Source organism: Rhinolophus hipposideros, assembly GCF_964194185.1.
Source record: "Rhinolophus hipposideros genome assembly, chromosome: 4".
Taxonomy (NCBI): Eukaryota; Metazoa; Chordata; class Mammalia; order Chiroptera; family Rhinolophidae; genus Rhinolophus; species Rhinolophus hipposideros.
Window position 1 is genome coordinate 50064045 of NC_138050.1, and position 23864 is coordinate 50087908.

The window sequence follows — 23864 nt, forward strand, 5'->3', positions numbered from 1 at the left end:
CCTAGCAGTTAGGTGAGCCTATATGAATAAGTTATCTCCAATATAATGCAGGTGATAACAGGTATTTGCCACTTCTATCCTGTTGAAACCTCATTCACACATGCCTACAGGTCACTTCCCCTTCCTTTGGGCTGGAATCATGACAGCACTCACACTACTACTAGAGACAGCAGAGCCACCAAAAACCTGGGTCCCTGAATGGCTGTGTGGACCTGAGCCCTCCTGAACCAGAACACTCATCCTGGATGTTGTAAGGGAGAAAGATGGACTTCTATTGTATTTTAACCATTGCCATTGTGGTCTATTTGTTGCAAAAGTTTAGACTATCTTAGCAGATAAAACTGGTCACAACAGTTGCTGTGGGTATCAAGCTCTCTGCTGAGATATTTTCACTAATCACAGGGAGTGCTATTAACGCTAATTCCACTAATGGCCTGCCATGACCAGGCACTGTGTTAGTGACAGTATTATTTTTATTCCTGACAACATCTCTGATGGATGGGCAACATAATGCCCAACTTTCAGATGAAGAAAGTGAATCTCAGGGGAGGTGTATAGCTTACTTGCATCATACAGCTGCTTGAACCATACAGCTGGTTTTTCTATTAAGTCAATATTGTAATAATGAAAAGAAAATGAATTGCAGGTTAAAGATTTCTTATACTTATTACTTGGCACAATCATGAATCCCATAGGTTTCACATTTGCTACTTACCACATTTTGTCTCATTTTTTTCTTATTTTAATATTATAAAAAGATATGTAGCTGCTATGCATCTAAAATAGAACAGTACAGTAACCAGTTCCTCTATTTATGAACAAGTTAGAACTGTTCTAACAGGTTTGGTGTAAGTTCATCTGTTCAGAAATCCAAGATGACTCTGAAAGGACGGGGCTTGCAGTCTCTGAATGCACTTCCACTATAAGGGATATGAGCTTTAAAAACAAGTTCACTCTCCTTTTCCTCATTGATATAAGATCTGTAGGGTAACCTCCTCAAGTACAGGAGATAAGGCTCCAACCATGCTAGCTGCACTCTTAGCTTCTCTACTTATTTGTATCAGAAGGACCTGGACCTGTGCAACTAGCAGAGCTTTGGAGCAAGGTGTTGTCAGCAGCACCTCCACCATGCTCAGCCTTTACACTCCTGAACAAACTGTTAGTTGCTTCCTGAATTAGCACCGGGCTCAAAGGCATCTGACACTGCTCTTCCAACCCATGTTTTCCAAAGTGTTGTCTACTTTGTCAAACATTTCTTCCCCTATCATTTGCCTATTATTGTCATCTGCATGGGTACAAAACTTTCACCATGTTGTATGAGTTATTCTTAGAATTATTCTTTCAACGCGACCATTCGTCTATATACATATACAACATTGTCTCCTCACCACTTGTTTTTTTTAATCTTAATTTTTCTATCATTGCCGTATTCCTTTTCATACTAGCACTTTCAATATACTCATTGCTTTTGCACCTATCAGATATGATGGGTTAATAATATTCTTCAAGTAACCCAACACGAAGCACAGACACATGAACCGGACGATGCAAAGGATGTGATGCCAGGAGACTGAGGGACCACTGTACCCTTTAGCCCCACCTACTGGTGCCAGGCAGAGTTGACATCTTTCCCTGAAGGTTTTGGTTTTGTTTTCAGTTACCAACATTCAGAGCTGGTTCTTGAGTATAAGAGTTTTAGCATAGGTACTTGATTAGTTTCACAACCAGCCCCCAAATTAATACTTCTCTTCAAGTACTTCTATGTATTTATAACATATTGTAAACTCTAAAACTATTCACACATACAAGGAATCACATTTTAAAAAATACTTTCAAAATGAACCAAAATTTGCCATTATTTCAGTGTTAAAATAATATGAAAAACTAAATTAAGACGTGTGTAGAACAGGTTCCTTCAGGTGCATGTACATGTTCTACAAATCCATGAACTACACCAAGTGCAATGTCATAAATAAGCTGAAAATAGTGTGACCTACAAGAGATTTCCTTATTAAACATAGATTAGCGGCTCAAAAGTGATGACACCAATGCCAGAGGGGGACCACCGCAGGAATACTGTGGCCACACTGGGCAGTGAGGATGAAGACGCTTCTTGGAGAGGGTACCATGCCCTCTCTGAAGCATCCATACGATGCTGTGTTCCAGGAGTCTTTAGTTATTCCTGTCTGTAACGCAAGAAACGGATGGAAACTGCCTGTCTACCTTCATAATTTTTGCTTACAAAGCACTTTCAAGTCCAATATGTCATTTGACATCCATATCAATCCCATAGAGGACTCAAAGCAAGTACTGTCGCTTTACCAAAGTATAAGGTGACCTGTTACTAGGAAAGCAGACACTGAAAGCCATGTCTTCTCCGTGTCTGTAGCTTGCGCCTTCTATGAGGTGTCCCAAAGAGAACACAGCTCTGCTCGCATGCTGCAAGCCACGGCAGTCACCTCCCATCTGCTATATTACAGAGACTTCTGCAGCTGTTGAAACTCTAAGGGTGGAGTTAAAGCAATCTTATCTGCTTCATATTTGCTTTATTTAAAAATAAAAACTGTGACTAATGCTACAATGAACGCAGGCATTATTCACAATAGCCAAGACATGGCAGCAACCTAAGTGTCCTTGGATGGAGGACTGGATAAAGAAGATGTGGTACATACTATATACACAATGGAATACTACTCAGCCATAAACAAGATGAAATGTTCCCATTTGTGACAACACGATGGATCTTGAGTATTATTATAAGTGAAATAAGTCAGAGGGAAAGGGACAAGAACCATATGATTTTATTCATGTGCGAGATATATAAAACAAAAAGCGACAAATGAACAAACAAAACAAATGAAAAAAACAAATTGCCAGATACGGACAACAGAATGGTGGTTTCTGGAGGGGAAGGAGGTGGGGCGGGGGATGAAGAGGGGAAAGGAGATCACATACATGATGACGAAAGGAGACTAAGCTTGAGGGGTGGTGAGCACACAATGGAGTATACAGATACATTGTAAAGTTGGACACCTGAAACTTATATAACGTTGTTAACCAATGTTATCCCCAAACTTAGTAAAAACATAAAATAAAAACTGCCATGTAATATTTATGCAAAAGATCCAAAAAATAAAAGGAAAAATTGAAAGCCAATGACATCAGAAACCTAGTGGGCTTCCTGTGGACACCAAGTCCTCTCTAATGAGCACAGACCCAACTAGATCTGGGAGTGGAGCCCACCCAACGTTGACCGAAGGATAGTATATATATATGTGTGTGTGAACGTGTTTATACATATACATATACACATATATACATATATACACATACATGTATACATATGCACACACACACACACAGAGGGTGCCAAAAAATGTATACATATTTTAAGAAAGGAGAAAACTGTATTAAAATTAAGCCGATGGTAACCATTTTGAGCACCTCTTGTAATTGCAGAAGTCAAACATGACTTGTATTCATCTTTTGTTATCAGTATAGATTGAGTATTACAATCTTAATACAATATTTTCCTTTCTTAAAATGTGTACACATTTTTTGGCACCCTCTGTACATACATATATATTTTTTAAAAAATTACCATTACACTTAGAAGCATGGCAATTCAAATCTACATAAGCAATTGGGTTATCAAAAGATGCTGCTAGCAACATTGATATTACATGGTTACAAATTATATTTCTCCCAGAGAGTCTGTGTCATACAATAATTATTCTAATTACATTTTTAAAACTAGTTTGAAAAAACAGTTTATTCTGGCATCTAAGTTAATATTTATTCTGTTTAAAAGTAGGGCTATGCAATCAAACAAATGCCAATCAACTTTAACTCCAAGTAAACCAGAAAGTTCCAATAAACGGAACATTTTTAGCACTCAATTTTTATGGTAAAGATGAAAATCATGAATTAATGAGCTAAAATCAAGAGTTTACTTTTGAAAACAAACTACGAGGTTAAGTATTTACTCATCCTGTTCTTACACCTCTTAAATCCATAGTGTTCCTTAATAGACTGATAGAATAATAACCTCCCTGAGGGCAAAGACCATGTCTGCTTAATTCACTGATATCTAGAGTCTCAGCAAACACAAGAGGGACTGGCATTTAGTAAAGCCTCAATAAATATTTGGTGAATGAATAAACACATTATAAATTCATGCAGCACTTTCTCTTCAATTAAAACATATTCAGTCTAGTTTTAATATTAACCAAGGTAGACTGAATTCAATTCTCTGAAAATAGAAGGCGTATTAACTCACCCATTTTGCTAACCAGGTTACTGGAATAATCAGGTCTTTCTATTTGCAGCCAAAATAAAAGGGGATTTTCCCAATGACAGCTATAAAATTCAGGTTTTCAATATACTGGGATTTAGCTTTTTCTTTAAAAAACAATGGGAGAGTCAGAATAATGAAACTGTGCTTTGATAAAAGTTGCAAAGAATAAAAATAGAGACAGAGTGAAGATATTTTCTTAAGGCCAACTAGACTAATAAAATGAAAAATGGGACAATCAATTTTACTGTTGAAAATACAGTACACAGTCCCTATGGAATGATTTTAGTGAAACATGACTTAGGACAACAGATACCTTAGGGAATCCTTTCCCTGTTTCTCTAATAATTGTAGCAAAATCTATGCATAGGGACTACTAGATATCCTGACTTAAAAGTATGGCCCACTTGAATATGATGTGTAATTTTAAGGCACAACTTTAAATAACACATTGTCTTTAGTGTCTGAGTTTATTCTGAGCATATTAAAGCATAGAATTGCCATATTAGATAAACATCTGTCCACTTTCATCACACCTTCTTCCAACAGCCCCTCAAAACAATGTGCAAACAGCAGAACTGGGTAGTAACATCCCCAGAAAATGCCATAACGCAGAACTGGTAAGGGCTGTTAGGGAAAGGCATTTCAGATATGAAAGGGTTTCAAAGGCTGCCCTTATGTTCTCAACAGAGAGATACCTGACACATAACCCATGAAAAAAAAAAAAAAAGATGAACAGAGGGAATAAAGCAATGATTAAATGTAAGGTATATAAGTATAAAGTAGTAACAAAAGATTGTTAAGAGAATAGATAAAGAGTCTTAAAAACATGATTGATTTGGAAATGCTTGACACAGTGGAAAACAGGAACCTAACTATAAATAATGGTAGAAAATAATATTTATGTCATACATAATACTTTGCATAATATTTTATGTGTATTATTTAGATTCTGACATTCAACCCAGTGGATATATAGCCACTGCAACCTCCACTGCTTCAAGATTTTTATTAAAACTATAGTTAGCATACAATATTATATTAATTTCAGGTGTACACAATAGTTATTCAACATTTATATACCTAAAGAAGTGATCACCATGATAAGTCCAGCAACCATCTGACACCGTACCACATTATCACAATTTTGTTGACTATATTCTCTATGCTGTACATCACATCCCCATGACTTATTTGTTTTATACCTGGAAATTTGGACTTCTTATTCCCCTTCCCCCCCTTTTTAAATTTATCAATTAAAGTTAACATTCAGTATTATTTTATATTCATTTCAGGGTTACAGCATAGTGGTTAGATATTTATATAATTTAAGAAGTGGTCCCCCTGGCTAGTCTAGTACCCACCTGGTACTCTACATAGTTATTGCCATGTTATTGACTATATTCCTTATGCTGTACTTTACATCCCCACGACTGTTTTGTAGCTACCAATTTCTCTTCTTAATCCCTTCACCTTTTTCACCCTGCCCCCAACCCCCTCCCATCTACACCCTGATAAATCTAGTGCCCATTTGACATGATACACAGTTATTACAATATTATTGACTTTGTAACCAACCAATTTGTACTTCTTAATCCCTTCCCCCTTTTCACCCACCACCCCAAGCCCTCTCCCACCTGGCAACCATCAAAATGTTCTCTGTATCTATAAGTCTGTTTCTGTTTTGTTTGTTTGTTTTGTTCTTTAGATTCCACACATAAGTGAAATCACATTGCATCTGTCTTTCTCTGTCTGACACTCCACTCAGCACAATTCCCTCCAGGTCCATCAATGCTGCTGCAGATGGCAAGAATCCACTCCCTTCCCTGGCCAAGCAATATTCCATTTCATGTAGGTACCACATCCTCCTTATCTATTCATCCATTTATGGACACCCAGGCTGCCTCCACATCTTGGCCAATGTAAACAACACAGCAATGAATACATGGATGTACATGTCCCCTTGAAGGAGCATGTTTTGGTTTCTTCGAATAAATACCATGAAGTGGGATTACTTGGTCCTTCTTTGTCTCTTGTTTTAAAGTCTATTGTGCCTGGTGTTAGTATTGCTACCCCAGTTTTTTTTTTCATCTCCTTTTTCATGAAATAACTTTTCCCATCCCTTTATTTTCAGTCTGTATGTCTTCAGTCTGCATGTGTGTCTTTCAATCTGAAGTGAGTCTCTTAGAGGGAGCATATGTAAGGGTTTTGTTTTCTTATCCATTCAGCGACCCTATGTTTTTGATTGGAGCATTTAATCCACTTACATTGAAAACAATTGTTGATAGATATATAGTTAACTGCCATTTTATTATTCATACTTTTTATCTCCACCTCCACCCCATCTTAAAGAAATCCCTCTAAGATTCCTCGTAATACTGGTTTGGTGGTGATGAACTCCTTTAGCTTTTTCTTGTCTGGGAAGCTCTTTATCTATTCTTAGATTTTAAATGATAGCCTGGCTAGGTAGAGGAGTGTTTCTTCATTGTAAGTCCTTGCTTTTCATCACTTTGAATATTTTGTGCCAATCCCTTCTGTCCTGCAAAGTTACTGTTGAGAAATCAGCTGACAGTCTTATTGGAGTTCCCTTGTAGGTTAACTAATGGCTTTTTTCTTGCTGCTTTTAGGTTCTTTGTCTTTAACCTTTGCCATTTTAATTATAATGTGTCTTGGTGTGGGCCTGTTTGGGTTCATCTTTTTTGAGACTCTGCACTTCCTGGGTTTGTATGTCTATTTCCTTCTAAAGGTTAGGAAAGTTTTCAGTTATTATTTCTTCAAATAGATTCTCTATCCCTTGCTTTCTTTCTTCCCCTTCTGGTACCCCTATGCTGTGAATGTTGTTATGCTTGATGTTGTCCCAGAGGTCTCTTAAACTCACCTCTTTTTTTTTTTTGGATTCTTTTTGCTGTTCCAATTGGGTGTTTCCTGCTACCTTGTCTTCCAAAATGCTGATTCAAACTTCTGCTTCCTCTAGTGTGCTGGTGATTCCTTTTAGTGCATTTTTCATTTCAGTTATTATACTCTTTACTTCTGACTTTTTCTTTTTTTATGGTTTCTATGTCCTATATTTTAATGCTTGCTATCTCTTTGTTGAAGTTCTCACTAAGTTCCTTGAGCATCCTTATAACTATTGTTTTAAACTCTGTATCTGGTAGGTTGCTTGCCTTCATTTTGTTTGATTCTTTTTCTGGAGTTTTCTTCTGTTCCATTTAGGACATATTTCTTTGTTTCCTCATTTTGACTGCCTCTCTGTTTGTTTCTATGCATCAGGTAGGGCCCTATGTCTCCTAGTCTTGCCAGGTGGCCTTATGTCATAGGTGTCCTGTGAGGCCCAGTGGCACAGTCTCCCTGGTCACCTGTGCTGGGTGTTCCAGGAGTGTCCCTTGGGTGGGTTGTGTGTGCCTTCCTGTTATAGTTGAGCCTTCATTGCTGTTGGCATGGCAGTGGGTGGTACTGACCCTCAAGCTGACTGGCTACGGGGTTCTGCCATGTTCACAACTTATGGACTACTGTGTGGGGGGCTTACCCCACTGAATGGGATTTGCCCCATTGGGCTCTGGTGCCTGTTGAGACTGCCCTTTGTGTGTGCCACTTGTGGGGGAAATTGGGTGGTACTCTGCTGTGGTCTGAAGCCAGCATCTAAGTATGTTGGTCTGGGCCTCTTGGGAGGGGCTCCAGTGTAGGCCCAGGTCACCCACTGCCTGTGACTAGTTGAGGGGTACTTGGTAGGAGCTACAAAGCTATCTATGGTTGGTTGCTGCCTGTGCTGTACGTGGAGGTGTGTGGGAGAGGCCACACTGAGAACTGAGAATGGCTGCCGCCAGTACTGGGCCTGGGGTAGCTTCTCAAAAGGCCAGGACACTCCAAGTCCTCTTGCCACCTGTGGCTGCCTTAAGGTTCAACCACTGATAAAGCCTCCTGCTGTATGCAAGTTGGGTGAGGCCAGGTCTCAATGAGTCAGCAGGGTGGAGGAGTGGAGTTCAGCAGGCCAGATTCAGATTTGGCCCATGGGGGCAGGCTCAACACAGGAAAGATGGTACCCACTTGCTGGCTGAACAGGCGAAGGGCCCCACACAAAGAAAATGGGGACTGTCCCTCTAGTCTTTACCCCGAAGTTACACACTCAGTCTCTTCCCATACATCTCCAACACCCCCAGAATCACCATCACTCCACTGGAATCCAGGGTGAGTTCCTGAGAACACCCTTTAAAAGGATGTCTGGCTTTCTCCGCAGCCTTCCATCCCACCTGGATGATTGGAATCCCCACTGATTTTCACAGCCAGAAGTTGTAGGAGCTTCTCTTCTCCGCACCAGTCCTCTGGGCTGGGAGCCTGGTGTCGTGGGTTGGGGTCCCTCTCTCCTACCTGGAGAACCTTTGTGGCCAAGATAGCTCTCCCAGTTTTCATCCATCACACATGGGTGTGGGACCACCCCATTTCGCATTCTCTGCCCCTCCTACAAGTCTCGATGTGGCTTCTTTACACCCTTAATTATAAAACTTCTATTTAGCTAGATTTCAGATGGTTTTCTAGGTTGATTGTTCTATAATTTAGTTGTAATTTTGATGTGTTCACGGGATGAAGCAAGCACAACATTTATCTACTCTGCCATCTTGAACCTTGTAACCTCCAGTTTTTTAGATAAGGAAACTGAGCCCCAGAAAGGTTAAAGGACTGATTCTAAGAGATCAACAACACCCCACATTTCCTAATTTAGGGTTCCACAGTTTTCTTCTCAGCACACTACTTCTAGTAAGTTGGATAAGTGAATTATTGCAATTATCACTTGCAAGCATACAAAATAAAGTTGTGTTACTAACTTCATAATGTACAACTCTCAGGACTAGAAATGTTTTCCTCTTTTGTACCTTACTTTATATTAAGCTTTTCATGTAACATACTATTTTAAAAAATACACTAGCTTAAATGGCTTTTAAGGCCCAGGGTTTCTGAATCTATCATATATAAAATTTTATTCTACAAACTATCATGAAATTCTATTACAGTTACATAGAACTGCTTGGATAATTGTGTAACTCTCTGATTATGGTTCTACCCTTGAATTAATAAAATAACCAAAATTAATTCTCCATTTTTTTTTAGTTGGTATACCCAATGCTTTACCTCTTACAAAAATAATATTGAAATGCTTCCTGCATGTATACTAGAAGGGAGTATACACAAGGGAAACAATTATTGGTTTGGGATTATCCCTTTTTTCTTCACATCTAACTCAATCCTCCAAATTCTAACTTGCATCTCAGGAACACATTCCCATCCTCTTTACAGTGGGATTCCATATTGTAAGTGTGAACCCAACTCCCTTTCAGGGATTGGAAATATGGCTGTCTGCAGACAAGAGCCAGGCAGCCCCAAGATGATTTCCCCAAGTCCAGACGCAGAACATCTACTCTGGGGTGGGGTGCAGGCTTCTCCACCCTGCCTACTCATCAAGCTTTGGTATTCACTTCTGATTAAATCACCTAAGGGACTGTGCTCAAATACCGCTTGTCATCCTTTGTAGAATGCCCAAACCACATAAAACCCAAACTTTGGTTGCTATGCAAGAATACCTGGAGATGAATAAGGGTCAGAAAAAAAAAACACAAGAAAACAAACAAACAAAACAATTCAGCATATTATTTTCTATTCTTTTAAAGAAGTGGTCTGATCTTTGTATCTTGTTTCTGAATCTCTCCTTTATAAAGGCAAACAACCAAAATCCGGTTTTAGAGAACTGTTGGTTTCTGAGTAGACAGTAAGTTTAACTTTGGTTTGGAAGGAATAGGGAAGAAGGAAAACCTAAGTGGAAGTCTTTCATTGTGTGTGAAACTCATTTTATGGGTTGTTCCCTCACTGCCATCTACTAATGGGAACATAATGCTATGAATTAGAATAACACTTAAAAAAATAAATGAAAACCATGATGGTTTCAATGTAAAGTTTACAAGCAAAATGTACCTTTTAGTGGCAAGTTTTTGTTATCAATTATTATGGTGAAATGACAGATTTATGAGCTAGTGTCAAAGCCTTGTAGCAGTGTGAGAAGTGTGTGTGTGTGTGTGTGTGTGTTGTTGTGTAACATGTGCGTGTGTCTGTGAGCACATGGCCGAGGTGGAGAGGCAAGAGGTCTCAATTCTAACTCCATTTGGTTAAAGATGATATGAAGGGGAAGCATCTTGGTCAAGGCTTTTTAATCTGCTAGCTTCAAGGTCTTTCATTTTTTTTATTTTTTAATTTTTTTGGAATGCTTTGAATCCTAGATGTGTGTGTTCTATTTTTTTTTTTTTTAAATCTCCCATTTTGTAGTGTGGTCCACTCTGAAGGCCATTTCTGTAAAAATAATGACTAATTCTCTGGAGATAAAATCTAAAAGTGAGTAGATATAGTTTCATTCAAGGTCCCCTTTGGGGCAAGGACAGTGCAACCTCTGATTAATGAGTTCCCAGCCTACAAATTACATATAACAGAGAAACACAAAAGGGCTTATCTTTGAATTAGCATTCTCTGCCATTCTTCCAACCACACTAAAAACTGCTTTTCTCTCCCAAATTCTCTTGCAGAAAAGGGAGAAAAAACTGGCTGCATTCAGAGGGCTGTTCACACTGGGGGTCCCTACGGATTTCCATTCAGATGAGAACTCCAAGTTCTTATCCCAACTCCTGGGAATGGGGGAGTCTGCTCACACAGTGCATCGCCTGTCATTTCCCTGGCTCCTATTAAGTCCCCATCAGACTTGTCTTTGCCTGGAAATGGCATCTACTTCCCAACCTGCATGTTCAGAACCTGACTGAGTGACCGCTAAATCCCAACACATACCATCACCTGGGTTCCGTGACAGGCGCCCAGTAACGCTGAGTGTTCACTGTGATCCGCTCAGAACCACAACGCTCTCACTAAACATTAAGCAGAGCATCCTGTCTGAGTTTCCCAAGTGCTATCACCATTGTCAAAAATAAGGACAGGGCAGGTATTTTGTAGAGGGCAACAGCTTTTCAGAATAGAAACCACACATACAGCTCTAATCTTAACATTATTTCAGCCTCCTCCTCAGCTTTCACTAACCACCCAGCCTCCCTTTGCTTCCAACTCTACATGTGAAAATTAGAAAGGCCCAAGGCTCATGCTAAGAATAGCATTTATAATTGAAGGAATTCGGGGGACAAGTCTTGCCGCTTTCATGAGATGGTACTGGGCAGGAGTCCTCACATTTATAAATGATCTCAGCTTCCTTTATAAAGAAACAATGCTGCTAATTTAATCCCTATTTTAGAGAGGGAATAAATTCGTTCCAGAATACTGCCCCAAGTCACAGAGCTGGCTCTAAGGACTGAAACCTCCATTCCCAGACTGGAGGTCACCTGCTGTGTCAACAGTATGATTTCAAAGCATCTGGTACTTATCGGGCAATCTTACTTTTGACTATCTTTTTGTTAAAATGAAAAATTTAACATAAATATATTCTTTAAAAAATATTTTATAAAGATTATGAGTGTGTGGAAAGATGCTCTGTGACAGGACCCCAGATTTTCTAAACCCTGAATCAGGGATCAAACAACTCTTCTCAAAACCCCCAGATTTGCTTCTTGTGGCTCTAACGGGGAATCAGAAATTCTTCACTTTTTAGAATTGGGGCAAATTCATTGTTCTAGAAGAGGGTTCCTTGGATGAAGCCATCTGCTAATGAAGATATAAAATAAATCGCTGTTACACTGGTATAAAATAATCTAATGCAAACCTATAAATTGGGCTTTTTAGTATTCTGGTTCCATGGAGGGAAGGGTATAGCGCTCTAATTTTTAATATGTGAGAAGATTAGCTATGTCCCACGTGGGCCAAGAGATACAGTTTTGAGTCTGGGGTGGCAGGCTGTGGTGAAAAGCTCAGTACAGGACTGCCAATTGACTGAGGAAGACATAATTTGTGCCATATTTCCAGAAATGAGATTGGGTTAACCTTGGCCCTGTACTTCTGGGCTTGGACTTCATACCCTTGTCTAACTTCTGCTTGAATACGGAAAGTCCAGACTTATGGTGTGGCTTATCCATTGAAACAATATGGAAACTCTATCTAACAACCATAGAGCTATGAGAAAATATTTTACTTCAGGTCATGTAAGCATGGGTGTTGTTCAGGATCACGAATGTTCAGAGCTGGAAGGATACTTATGAGGAATCATCTCAGCAAACAGCTTCTATGCCTACAGCTAACTTCTCAGACTCAGTATGGCTGCCCAAGGCAGTCTGTGGACAGGGATGTGAGGGCAAGCCCTGGCTGAGAGGGAGGAGTGCTGTGATCGGTTACTGATATCTGCCATAGGTGCAGGCATGGGTGGTAACTGCGCTTATGCTCTGTGGTTACAAGCCGCTTAAAAGGCTCTCGTTTTACAGGCAAAGAAAACGAAATCTTGCAGAGACAGAGTCAGAATGAAAACCCACTTCTTCTGACTACATTTTACCATCCTTGCACTCATGATAGTACCATCGCTCAAAAAGCTACTACAGATCCACAATCTCTTATTAACAATTCTGAAATCCAGAAAGCTTTGAAAATATATAATTTATATTGAGGGAAAAACCTGACTTGAACGAACACAAGGTTCAGATTTATAGCAACGGATTACAAACTATTGCTCCGAACTTTGCTGGGGGACACTGGCTGATACAAATGCAGAAGTCCAGCTTTCTCTTATGCCTCAGTATAAATATAAGGGGTTATCACTAACTAGAAATACTACATCCTCTTAGTAACTGACTCTGACAAAAGAGCTTCTACAGCGCTGATCAAGATTTAGGTTGAATTTCACTGGGGCACATTTTCTGGTCATGTGTCATCTGTCACGTGGAAATTTACTACAAATCTAACAAGACCATTTTCATTTAGTAAACCTACGACTGATTTTCCTTGAATATTGTTTATAATTTTGGAAGACTGATTGCTCTCTAAATCCTTCCATCATTATTCAGATAAGGATCATGGTCATTAAGCTCAGTAAAAACTGCTTGATAATTTTTCTTTTTATAATAAATTTTAGGCCTTGTGTAGACAATGAAATTTTAAAGACATGACAATATCCTTCTAGATGTTATAGTTAAAATAAATTATGGGTGACATTTATTATAATGGGAATCTTTACTGTGCAAACCTGAATTGCATTTTGGAAGCATATACTGGATGACTCCCAAAGCTCTAGTCTTGGTTTCTCACCAGAGTTTTTGTCTAAAGGAGCCGATCTGGGGAAGGTGATGAATTCTGTTTTAAATTCATCAAGGTTATGATGAGAGTGGCAGTTAAAGTAGATATACAAAAACGAGGGCTTTCTGTGATTTGGGGACAAATCATTTAATCTGTTTGAGCATTAGTTCCTTCATCTGTACAAAAGAAATAATACTTGCATGGTCTACTTCATAGGAGTATTGTGAAATGAAATAACTGTGAGAAAAAGCTTTGCAAACTCTAAGTCAATTTGCATGTGTTTTATTATGTATAAAATAAATTCATATCTAGCACTACTACCTTGAGTAGCCTGGATGCTTCACTGCAGATGTGAGGAATGTACCCAGGGCTGAGCCTGACAGTAAACGAAATTTTAGAATTTTATACCCCTAAATATTTTGAGCCTCATATTTATAGGCCTTTTCAAAGCCCAGGTTTGAATCCTGGCTCAGTCATTTATCACCTATAAGACCTTGGGCAAATGGAGTAACCACACTTAACCTCAGTTTCCTCACCTGTAAAATGTACAAATACAAATAGTCCGTAGGTCATAATGTCATTGTGAGGATTAGATGACACACTCAGCAGTGTGCTTTGCCATGTAATAAGCCTGTGAAGTAGGCAAGACTGGTCACTGTACCCCCACTGATAGCCTCAAAAATATCAAGAGGACATACAACCAGTGTCATAGAGCTGGGGACCTGAACGGAAGTCAAACAACTGCAAATCCTCTGTTAATTCTCAGTGTAATGGAATTCCTGGCAGAAGAAATTACTTCATAATATAGTATTATTATTCTCCGAAACTATAATCTGAGCAGCAAATTATGTTTGAGCTTTTTAAACCACCTGAAACATAAGAGAATTCCTACCAGTTCTGAGTATACAATCCTGTTGTGTTGAGGAAATAGTTGTCCCCACAGCCACGGGCAGAATCTAAGAAGCCAAAGAAGTACTGATGTTTGTCCTCAACCAAAAGGGGAGACTCAACTGAATACAACCTAGATCACCAATGGGCCAACAGAGGACAGGGGTCAGCACACGGCAGCCTGCAGACCAGACCCGGCCTTCTGCCTGTGTCGGGGAGCAAAGTTTTACTGGAACAAGCATGCCTATTCTCTTGTGCACAGTTGTGAAAGAGACCATATGGCCCACAGAGTCTCAAGTGTTTACTATCTGGCCCTTCACAGAAAAAGCTGGAAACTCCTGTTACAGAAGACATATGACAGAGAAAAATAAATCTTGAAAATGTCTTCAAATGCAAAATTTTATTCCTAAAGTTCTTTCTTCGCACCTTCAGTCCCCCCCAAAAAGGTTTTTGTGTTTTGTTTTGTTTTATTTACCTTTTTTGGAAAGTAGCAGGTGAGCCAAATCCCCCACCCCCCAAAATGAAATGAACAGCAGGTCCTTTAATTTGAGAGGGATTTTCCCCAGAAACACCAGTTTAAAATCCTGATACTCAGCTACATTCACCTCAGTGGCCCTAATGTCTTTATCTCCCCCAGGGATAAAACTGCATATTTACAGATAAAAAAGACTCACCGGCATCTTCTCTTCTTTAAGAGGTGGTGCTGGTCTAGAGCCGGGCCCTGACTTCTCCTCTTCTGGTGCTTTCTTACAGACGTTCTGAGACTCACAGGTATCTGGTGCTCGGGTATCATAGTAGCGTGGTTTTGTTGTTAAGCTATTGGTGAATTCTTTGGACTTAGTTTTGCTGAAGAGAAATAAATGTAGAATTATCAAAAGCATTCTTCAACATAGCTTTTCCAAAACAGATGTCTACATTCAAATTATGTGAAAAACAGTAATAGATACCTTTTACTGAGTGCTTATAAGAAGCCAAGCCCTTTGCTAGGTAGTTTAAAGGCATTAATTTAATATTCACAACAATCCCATGAGGAAGGCATTGTTATCCTCACTTTACGATAAGAGGCTCAAAATAATTATATAATTATCATATATTATACATAGTTATAATAATTACATGTTATATATTATATATGTATATATCGTATACACATAATTATATAATCTAAGGCCACATAGTGGCACAGCCAGGATTTGAACCCCGGTCTGCCCAACTTCTGATTCAGAAGCTAAACTGCTTGAGCCTAATGCCTTCCTATGATTAGCAGCAAATCATTATCTCTGTATGCCCATTTATAGTTTTAAAGTGACAGTAGTTGGTGGGCAGCATCACCAGCCCTTGGGAACTGAAGTGAGGTCCATGAGTATGTTTCCGTTTCACCAGCTCAGATAGCACTGTCAACACTCAAGGGATAGCAGGCTTCGCAGAGGCTACCCTGGGGACCCCGCTGAGGGGATCCATCATCTGCCTCACTACTACCACCCAACTTACCTTCCTCTATCTCCAGTTGCTCATGTCACTTCCTTATTCAAAAACTTCTTCATTTTCCACAGAATGAGATCCAAACTCTAATAAATCTGGCCTTCGAGGCACTTTAGAGCATGGCCCCCATCTCCAATTACTTTCCTGTATGTACGCCAAATGCTCAGAAGAACTCATCATGACCCAAAGAACCATACATAATCAAGTCTGGGGGTTTTAATTAGGCCCTCTGCCTGCAATTTCCTTCCTGACCTTCTGCAGCTGGAAACCTCTCCTTACCTTTCAAGGTTCAATTCAGATTTCACCTCTTCTGCGAGTCAGAATGACAGGCTCAGTTTGTGCTCTGTTTACAACTTGATTATAGCACTTACACAGTCTGTATTGGCTACAGGTAGGGATGTATCTACCTGTTTCTCCTCCTAGACTGGAAGCTCCTTGTTCACCTTTGAATTCTCAGTGCCCGGCACGGTGTAAGCACCTATAGGTCCTGCTTACTCAGCTGCCCACATCTAAGCCATCGTCTTTGGAGGCCCGAAGCTTGAAGAGTCACTGTGTTTCTCGCTTATATTCCTGGTGCTCAGGTATATCGGCCTGCATTACTCTAGCATAGTTCTAGTGAAACCTGTGATCGCTGAGGAAACCATATCCAGATCAAAATGGGAATGACAAGGGAGGAAAGGAAACCCCTGATTTGATAGCATGTGGGAAGGAAGGGAATCACCAAGAGTCTAAAGAAACTTCCCAGAGAGATCTAAGTTACTTTTGTGACCCTGAAATCGCAGCCCACACTCCCACCGGATACTGTGAACCAGAGGCATCTCTGCATTGTCTCCCACTGGTTTGCAGATCTCATACCTGGGCTCTTCTGTTTCCTGCTCTGCTTTTAGCTGGATCTTCTCAGCAGCAATTTCATTACAGAGCACATCGTAGGGTGTGTCTAGATGGTGTTCGCCCATCACCCAGACCCAGACTTCCTTATCGGCTCCCAGTTTCCAATGAACAGATTTGCTGTTCTCTGCAAGCAAAACAAAATTTGGATTAAACAAATATCTTTAGCCAGGGGTTATTATGTTTCCCATCATTACAGTATGTAGGGTCTTCAGGAAAAAAAATTAGATGATGCAAAGCACTTCCTACCTACCCAGGAACAAGCAGCCTGCCCAGGGAAACGGAAGTTGTGGCAGTGGGTGGCGGCTACAGTAATGTTTGTTTTAAAATATGATGAATATGGTTTCTGAACATGCCCATTTTATAAATTGAGGAGAGATGGGAAGAAAGCATGCATTGTTTGCATCAAACTTTAGGCTAACAGAGTTATCACATTTCCCGGAAAATAAGACCTAGCTGGACCATCAGCTCTAACGCGTCTTTTGGAGCAAAAATTAATATAAGACCCGGTATTATATTATATTATATTATATTATATTATATTATATTATATTATATTATTACATTAAAGACCCAGTCTTATGTTATAGTAAAATAAGACCAGGTCTTATATTAATTTTTGCTCCAAGAGATGCATTAGAGCTGATGGTCCAGCTAGGTCTTATTTTCAGAGAAACGTGGTACCATTAGATACCAGAACCTCTAAAGTCTAGGCGTCCCCCGTAAGTCAGAATTACACCAGGATTTGGTGTTTCCACTATCTTTATAGGCTTCATTGTTGGGCAAAAAAATGCGTTTTAGAGTTAGACTGGCTTTCGTGTAAATCCTAGCCTTGCCACTTACTAGCTGTGTGACTTGGACAAATTTTTGAATCTCTTAATGCATCTATTTCCTCCTCTGCAAAACTGGAATACATGTATCTCCTACATAGGCCTGCTGTGGGGAGGAGGTTGACTAGATGTGCCAGGTATTTGCCCTGCCTGCCACATAGTAGGAGTTCAAGAGAGGTTAACTGCTATCACCACTCCCCTATTGTTTACTTATATGGCTGCTCAGAGATTCACACCAGCTTGTGAGAAGATAATTACTGGTAGTGTGATACTTGGTGAAGCTACTTGAATAACTCTTGTTTACAACTGGTCACAGGCATTGTATTACATTCTAGTTCCCTTACAGCCACAGGTCACGCTCCCTGAAACCTAGGGAAGGTGGAACATACCTGGGAAAGGCCAAGAGGTGCAGTCCCTAAATCTAAAGGCCCCAGCGCTGACCTACCCAGGACATTATCGTCCACAGTTGGTTCCAGTCAAGATCCCTGGATGCTGAGGCCCCCAAACCAGCCATGTTGAGTATGTGAAAAGGGCACCTGACTGGAACATAGGCCAGGCCATACTTACAGGTTAGAAATCCACACGGGGATTGTGTCTTGTCTCCTTACATTAAGTAGAAGAAGGTTTCCAATTAAAGGGTCTTCTGTCCCATGTATTTTTGACCTACTTCCTACTGTTGCCTGAGGATATGTTAAAAAAGCAGGCTTCTCAAAGTCATCTCTGTTCTTTATTTTGGTGCTTTCCACTCTGTGCAGTGCAGTGAAGACTTTCTGCAGGATCATAAAGTTCTAAATAGGATACTCGGGGTGGGGGACTAGAATCACAGTCTTCACTATAAAAGGAGTCAAATGTTGCTATTATTCTGAAGGAAGCTGACCTCACACTGCTTCAAAAGTGGAAAAAACCAGGGAAGGGAAGGGAAGACCCATTTCGAGAGTGCCCTTCTGGGGATGGGCCCTGGCCAGCTCAGGCTCTGTTTCAGGAAATGCCAAATGGTTCATTACTTTAGAAAGCTGTCATACCTCATAAAACTCCCTTTATTACACTCTCAGGACAACTAATAATATTTTTCATTATGTCCATCTCTCAATCTTCACCTAAGTAACTCTCTACCAATACTGTGGGCAGCAGGGGAAGATGCCCTGAGAGGAGATTGGCAGAGTGCCAGGAGAGGCAAATGGGGGACCTCAGGGATTCCAGCAGCTCTGCTCAGTACAGCGCAGCCCACGCTCCCCGAAAAAACCATCCACGGAGAGCCCAGCAGGCTGCAGGCAGCAGAATAAGGCACTGCTTTAGAGGGTGGGGAAGAGAAATCTAGAGCTGTTGTGAACAGAGGACAATGCTTAGAAACTACTAAATGGAGAGAAGAAAGCCAAAGGAGAGGACCAGAGTCTTGAACTGTTAAAAAGGGGTGGGTGGTGAGAGTATTGTAAAGATAAAGAAATCCTGGGGCAAGCAGAAAGAGAATTAGACACAAAAGGTCAGATTGAGCCAGATGCCAAAAAATGGGCTACTTCTGACCTTCAGGAGCTCTTACATGGGCCTGAAAGCAGAGACTGGAGAGGCTTCAAGCGGCCCTACACACGTGGTGAAACCTCAGGGGAGGGTGGGGAAGTCACTGTAGTAGAATGAGGGCTAGCTCTCATACACTCCGCTTCATACCAAGGTGAGGGCACACCATGAAGGCCTCCGTGTAGTTCGTTCCCCCCAAACCCACTGAGTACGTAATTCTGAGCACAATGAGATGGAGCGAGACGCTGCAGGGGAGACGGGGATAAAACACCTGTGGCCATTCTCCCACAAGTCCCCTCCAGTCTGTGAGAGAAAGCGCCAGGCACCAGGTTACTTACTTAATGGATTTTATTGCGTACCTACTATGTGACAGGGACTGAGGCAGATGCATGTAGACACTTGTGAACAAGACAGACTAGCCAAATGGAAGTCAGACAGACCAGACTTCCATTCTAATTGGAGGAGGCAGACATTGAACAATTAATTAATTATGAAAGTAATACACTTGGGGAGGGGGGTGTTAAGGGGTGCTATGGAAGACCTTAAGAAGAGGAACTAACCGTTTGGAGGGCCAGGGGGACATACTTCACAACCACCTTAGACTTTATGTCCAGTGAGGATTCAGAGGATGGCGACATTGTTTTGGAAGGACAGAGAAGAAATAAGAAGAAAAGTTCTTTGTGTTGAGTTTTGGACTTAGACAGAGAGAAGGAGTGGGTTTGGTGCCCGACTCAAATAACAGCACGATCAGAGATCAGAGAAGGGGATCAATGGGAGGCTATGGGGAAGCAGGTTTCCAACCAGAGTGTTTTAGAATTCACTGGCCATGGGCTGAGAATCACGCAAGGGAGCAGAGGGCTACATGGCACAGGTCCAGACACCTGGCCAAAGGATTTAAACTTTAGCCCTGTACTGCATGAAGCCAGAAAGTGGTATTACAATCCCAATGTTTCCACCAACTTTTTATGTGACATGTTTATGTCACTTTACTTCTCTGAGTCTGAGTTCCCTCTTTGATAAAAACAGAGGTAATAAGTCCGACCTCACAGGCCTGTCACATGGTAAATGCTCAAAAAGTATTAGCTCCATGCTCTTGATTGAGTGGCCAGTGCAGAGGCCATGACTGCCTGTGCTTTCGGTGCCGGGATCAGAGCAGTGATTTAGGAAGCCCTAGGGCACATTCGCATGCAGGGTGGAGCAGGGTGGTATGTGGTGGGTGTTCAGTGAGTGAGTGGTAGAGAAAATGGGGAGACACTAGGGGTAAAAGACCAGGAGGGAGATAACTGGGGCCTGAATGAGGGAAAGGACAGTGTCACACAGGACAGTAAGGTCCAGGTGGCTGAATCAAGGAAGGACTCAAAGACGATGCCAATAGTTTGAAACTTACCGACTGGAGGATGGTGGGAGGACAGCAGAAACAGTGACATCAAGAAAATACATTTGATTCAGGGGTAAAGTAATGAGCTGCTTTGGAAATGTAGAATTAATTATTTTTAATTTCACTGGAAATCTACGTGGAGAGTTTCAGTAGATATCTGAACTATGGAACTGGAGTTTAGACAGAAGGTGAAGATTGACCATGTGAATTTGGGAATTGCTTCGTAGACAGTTCCGTCGAAGCCACTGGCATAAAGAGAAGTCTAGAAGAGAATCTTGGAAAAGCATGTGCTGCATCCGGGAGGCAGAAGACAAGGGAGGAAAAAGAGAGTCTTGATTCAAAAGAAAAAGAAAAAAGAGGATTTTGATTCCTAAATAACTAAATAATGTAGAGGGAGAAGGGGAAAACATGCTGCCCTGCAGCCACGAGAGGAGAGAGAACAGAATTCCACGCTGCTGAGGTGAGGGGAGAAGGGTGATGAAGACTGAGCAAGATCTTCGAAAGTCTCTGACCTCAGAGAGGGTATTTTTGGGGAGACAGGTCGGGGACAGGTTACAGAAGTGGGACAGAAAGGGATGGTAAGAGGCAGAGACTGGAAGTATATGCTCTGGAGAAGTTTAGGCATGAAGAAGAAAAGGTATAAACTTAAAGGATCCTAAGGGGGCAGGCACTGCTTCTTGTCAATAGTTAATGCTAGCCTGGACTAATGTATTCTGGACTTTGTCTACTTCACCTTGAAATTACATACACTCTTTAATTAGAGGACACTGAGAGAGCGACTTTTCCATAGCACTTACATTTAATTGTAAGTTTTTCTCCCACTCCTTGAATCATGTCTAGATACTGCTGTGCTCTTCCTGTTTGCTGTCTTGGGGATCTTTGAGAATTTCTTCTAAAACCAACTTTTCTAGAACAGTAGGTCAGTCCTGCTCGGTACCCCCAGCACAAAGAACCGCTGTGCAGAGACTCACATCCACACTTCCTTCCTCATAGAAAACCTCTAACTAGGCAGTGTTGTAAAATATCACTTGAAGTGGGGTGACACCTGTCCTTGGCAAGGAAATGGCCAGGCTTATTCCAGTCTTATGTGACAGGGTGATGTTGCTCACCTCTCATTGTGTCTGGTTTCTCCCCTGTGGCGGGCCCAGCAGGGGAGCAGGAGGGAGAGACTGGGGGTGTCAGTGTGACTCATCTCCTCAGGGGCAGGTCAACACCACCCCCAAAGCCCCCAGGGCTATGACTGTGATTCACAGAGTCAGCACCTGGTCTCCACCCTGACTGGACCCAACTCAGAAGGACTAACTACCACAGCAACAGGCAAGGTTGTGAAAGGGAGAGAGAAGAATTAGACAGTAGGCCCCCTCCATCCATGGGGGATTCATTCCAAGACCCCCCAGTGGATGTCTGAAGCCGGGGATAGTACCGAACCCTATCTATACACTATTTTTTTCCTATATACACATACCTATAATAAAATTTAATTTATAAATTCGGCACAGTAAGAGATTAACACCAGTAACTAATAATAAAATGGAAAAATTATAATCATATACTGTAATAAAAGTTATGTGAATGGCTTTGGAGCCATTATGAAGTAAAAAAATTACTAGAACACGACACTGTGATACTGAGACAATCTGTCTGATAATCGGAAGGGCTACTAAGTGACTCATGAGCAAGGAGCATATACAGCATGGAGACTCTGGACAAAGGGATGATTCACGTCCCAGGCAAGACACAGCAGGACAGCACGAGATTTCATCATGCTACTCAGAGAACAGTGCACAACTTAAAACTTCTGAATTGTTTATTTCTGGAATTTTCCACTTAATATTTTCTGGCTGCAGTTGACTGAGGTTAATTGAAATCTCAGAAAGCAAAACCATGGATGGGAGGGGGACTGCTATATACCCTATCCCCACAAAGAGAAGGTCAAGGACTGAATTAACAGAAGACAGAAGACTATCAACACCAGGGGGACCCCTAACAAATGTAAATGCAATGAGGGTATCATCAGGGCTGAGAAAAGCAGGTTGTTAAAATATTGATATATTTCTCTAAATTCTCAACCTCCCAAGTATCTCCACCATTTTGGCCTCTCCTCTCGGATACCTCCCTCCTTGATTCAGCAAGTAAAAGAGGAACGCCTGGCTGGCAGGGGCGCCTGGGACTCGGGTGCTCTTGCTATGTTCCTTCTGATTGATGCTTGTGCCACATCTGCCATTAAATATTTAGAGTATCACCTAAGGCTATCATAACCCTATTTTACCAAAAGGAAATTGAGGCTTAGAGAGGTAAACAACTTGCCCAAGGTCACAGAGCTAGAGAAATCGAAACCAGAATTCAAAATTGGTCTGCATGACTGCAAAACCTGTGGCATGTACAGCCTCGGACTGTGTTGTCCAAGCTGAAACACTTTGGAGTCTAAAAGGTGAACCCCCCAAAAGGAATGCCGGGATAATGAACATAAACAGAACTCAGCTGGACAAGTTGGGGTGTGGGGTCACCAACATATTCCCCCCAGGGCTTCACACAGCAGGATGGGCCAGAAGAAATTGAGATCCAACCCCATGTGCATTTTAATGAAGACCAAGGAGAGACCTGTCTGGACTTCCTGACATTACGCACGACTGTCCGTTTCCTCATTGTTTGCTAGACTTGTTAACCTGGGTAATAATCCTGTAGTTACTAATGCTCAAGCCCATCTTTTAAAACTTTAATACATTTGTATGCTTATTTCAAAGGCAAAAGGACAGAGTGGATGTGGAGGAAACTGCAGTGCTGCCATCTGGGGCAGGGGTGGTGCCAGAGATAAGTGGGAACTCGTCAGGAGAGGAGTCCAGCTCAGGAGGTGAAAGGTAAGCACAGCTGTTATTATCCACACCCGGCTGCTGTGCATGCAAGATGCCAAGCCCAGGTAAACTCTCAAGCTCAGAGTTAGGGGACAGACCAAGGCCAGGACCAAGGTTCAAAACAGGCTTGGAGTACATCTGAACCTGACTTCAAATCCTGAATTCACCAGTGATCCACACGAATTACTTTCTCTAAGTTTGTTTTCTTACTTGTGAGAATAAGAAGGACAATGTTCATCTCACTGGATTCTTGTGAAGGTTAAATGAAATAACAACTACAATGCCAGTATGGTAGGTCGGGGGAGCTGTATGGAATGGAGCAGATGAAGTAAAATCTCGGTGTGCGGTGAAGTTCAGAGAGTCACCAGGTGGCTTCCAGGTTTCCAGCTTCGGTGACTAGGGAGAGAGCAGTGCCCCTGATCATGACAGAGAATGAGAGGCCGAGTCGGGCCTAGCGGTGGTAGGGAGAATTGGGGTGATGCTGATGAACTTGGTGCTACCTCAGTCTTGCAGGGCTTATGGATATTCTAAGTGGAGAAGCTCAT

The 23864-nt window shown here is 41.3% G+C and overlaps 1 protein-coding gene across 2 annotated transcripts in view; it reads right to left on the minus strand.

The window, feature by feature from the left end:
- SH2D4A (SH2 domain containing 4A) overlaps positions 1-23864 on the minus strand; it is a 55380-nt gene that overhangs the window by 22343 nt on the left and 9173 nt on the right. For both annotated transcript variants that reach the window (XM_081045992.1, XM_081045991.1), the window contains 2 exons: positions 16715-16874; positions 15052-15223 (listed from right to left, as the gene is read on the minus strand). In XM_081045992.1, the coding sequence (XP_080902118.1) occupies positions 15052-15223; positions 16715-16874 (332 nt within the window). The remainder of the gene's footprint in view (positions 1-15051; positions 15224-16714; positions 16875-23864) is intronic.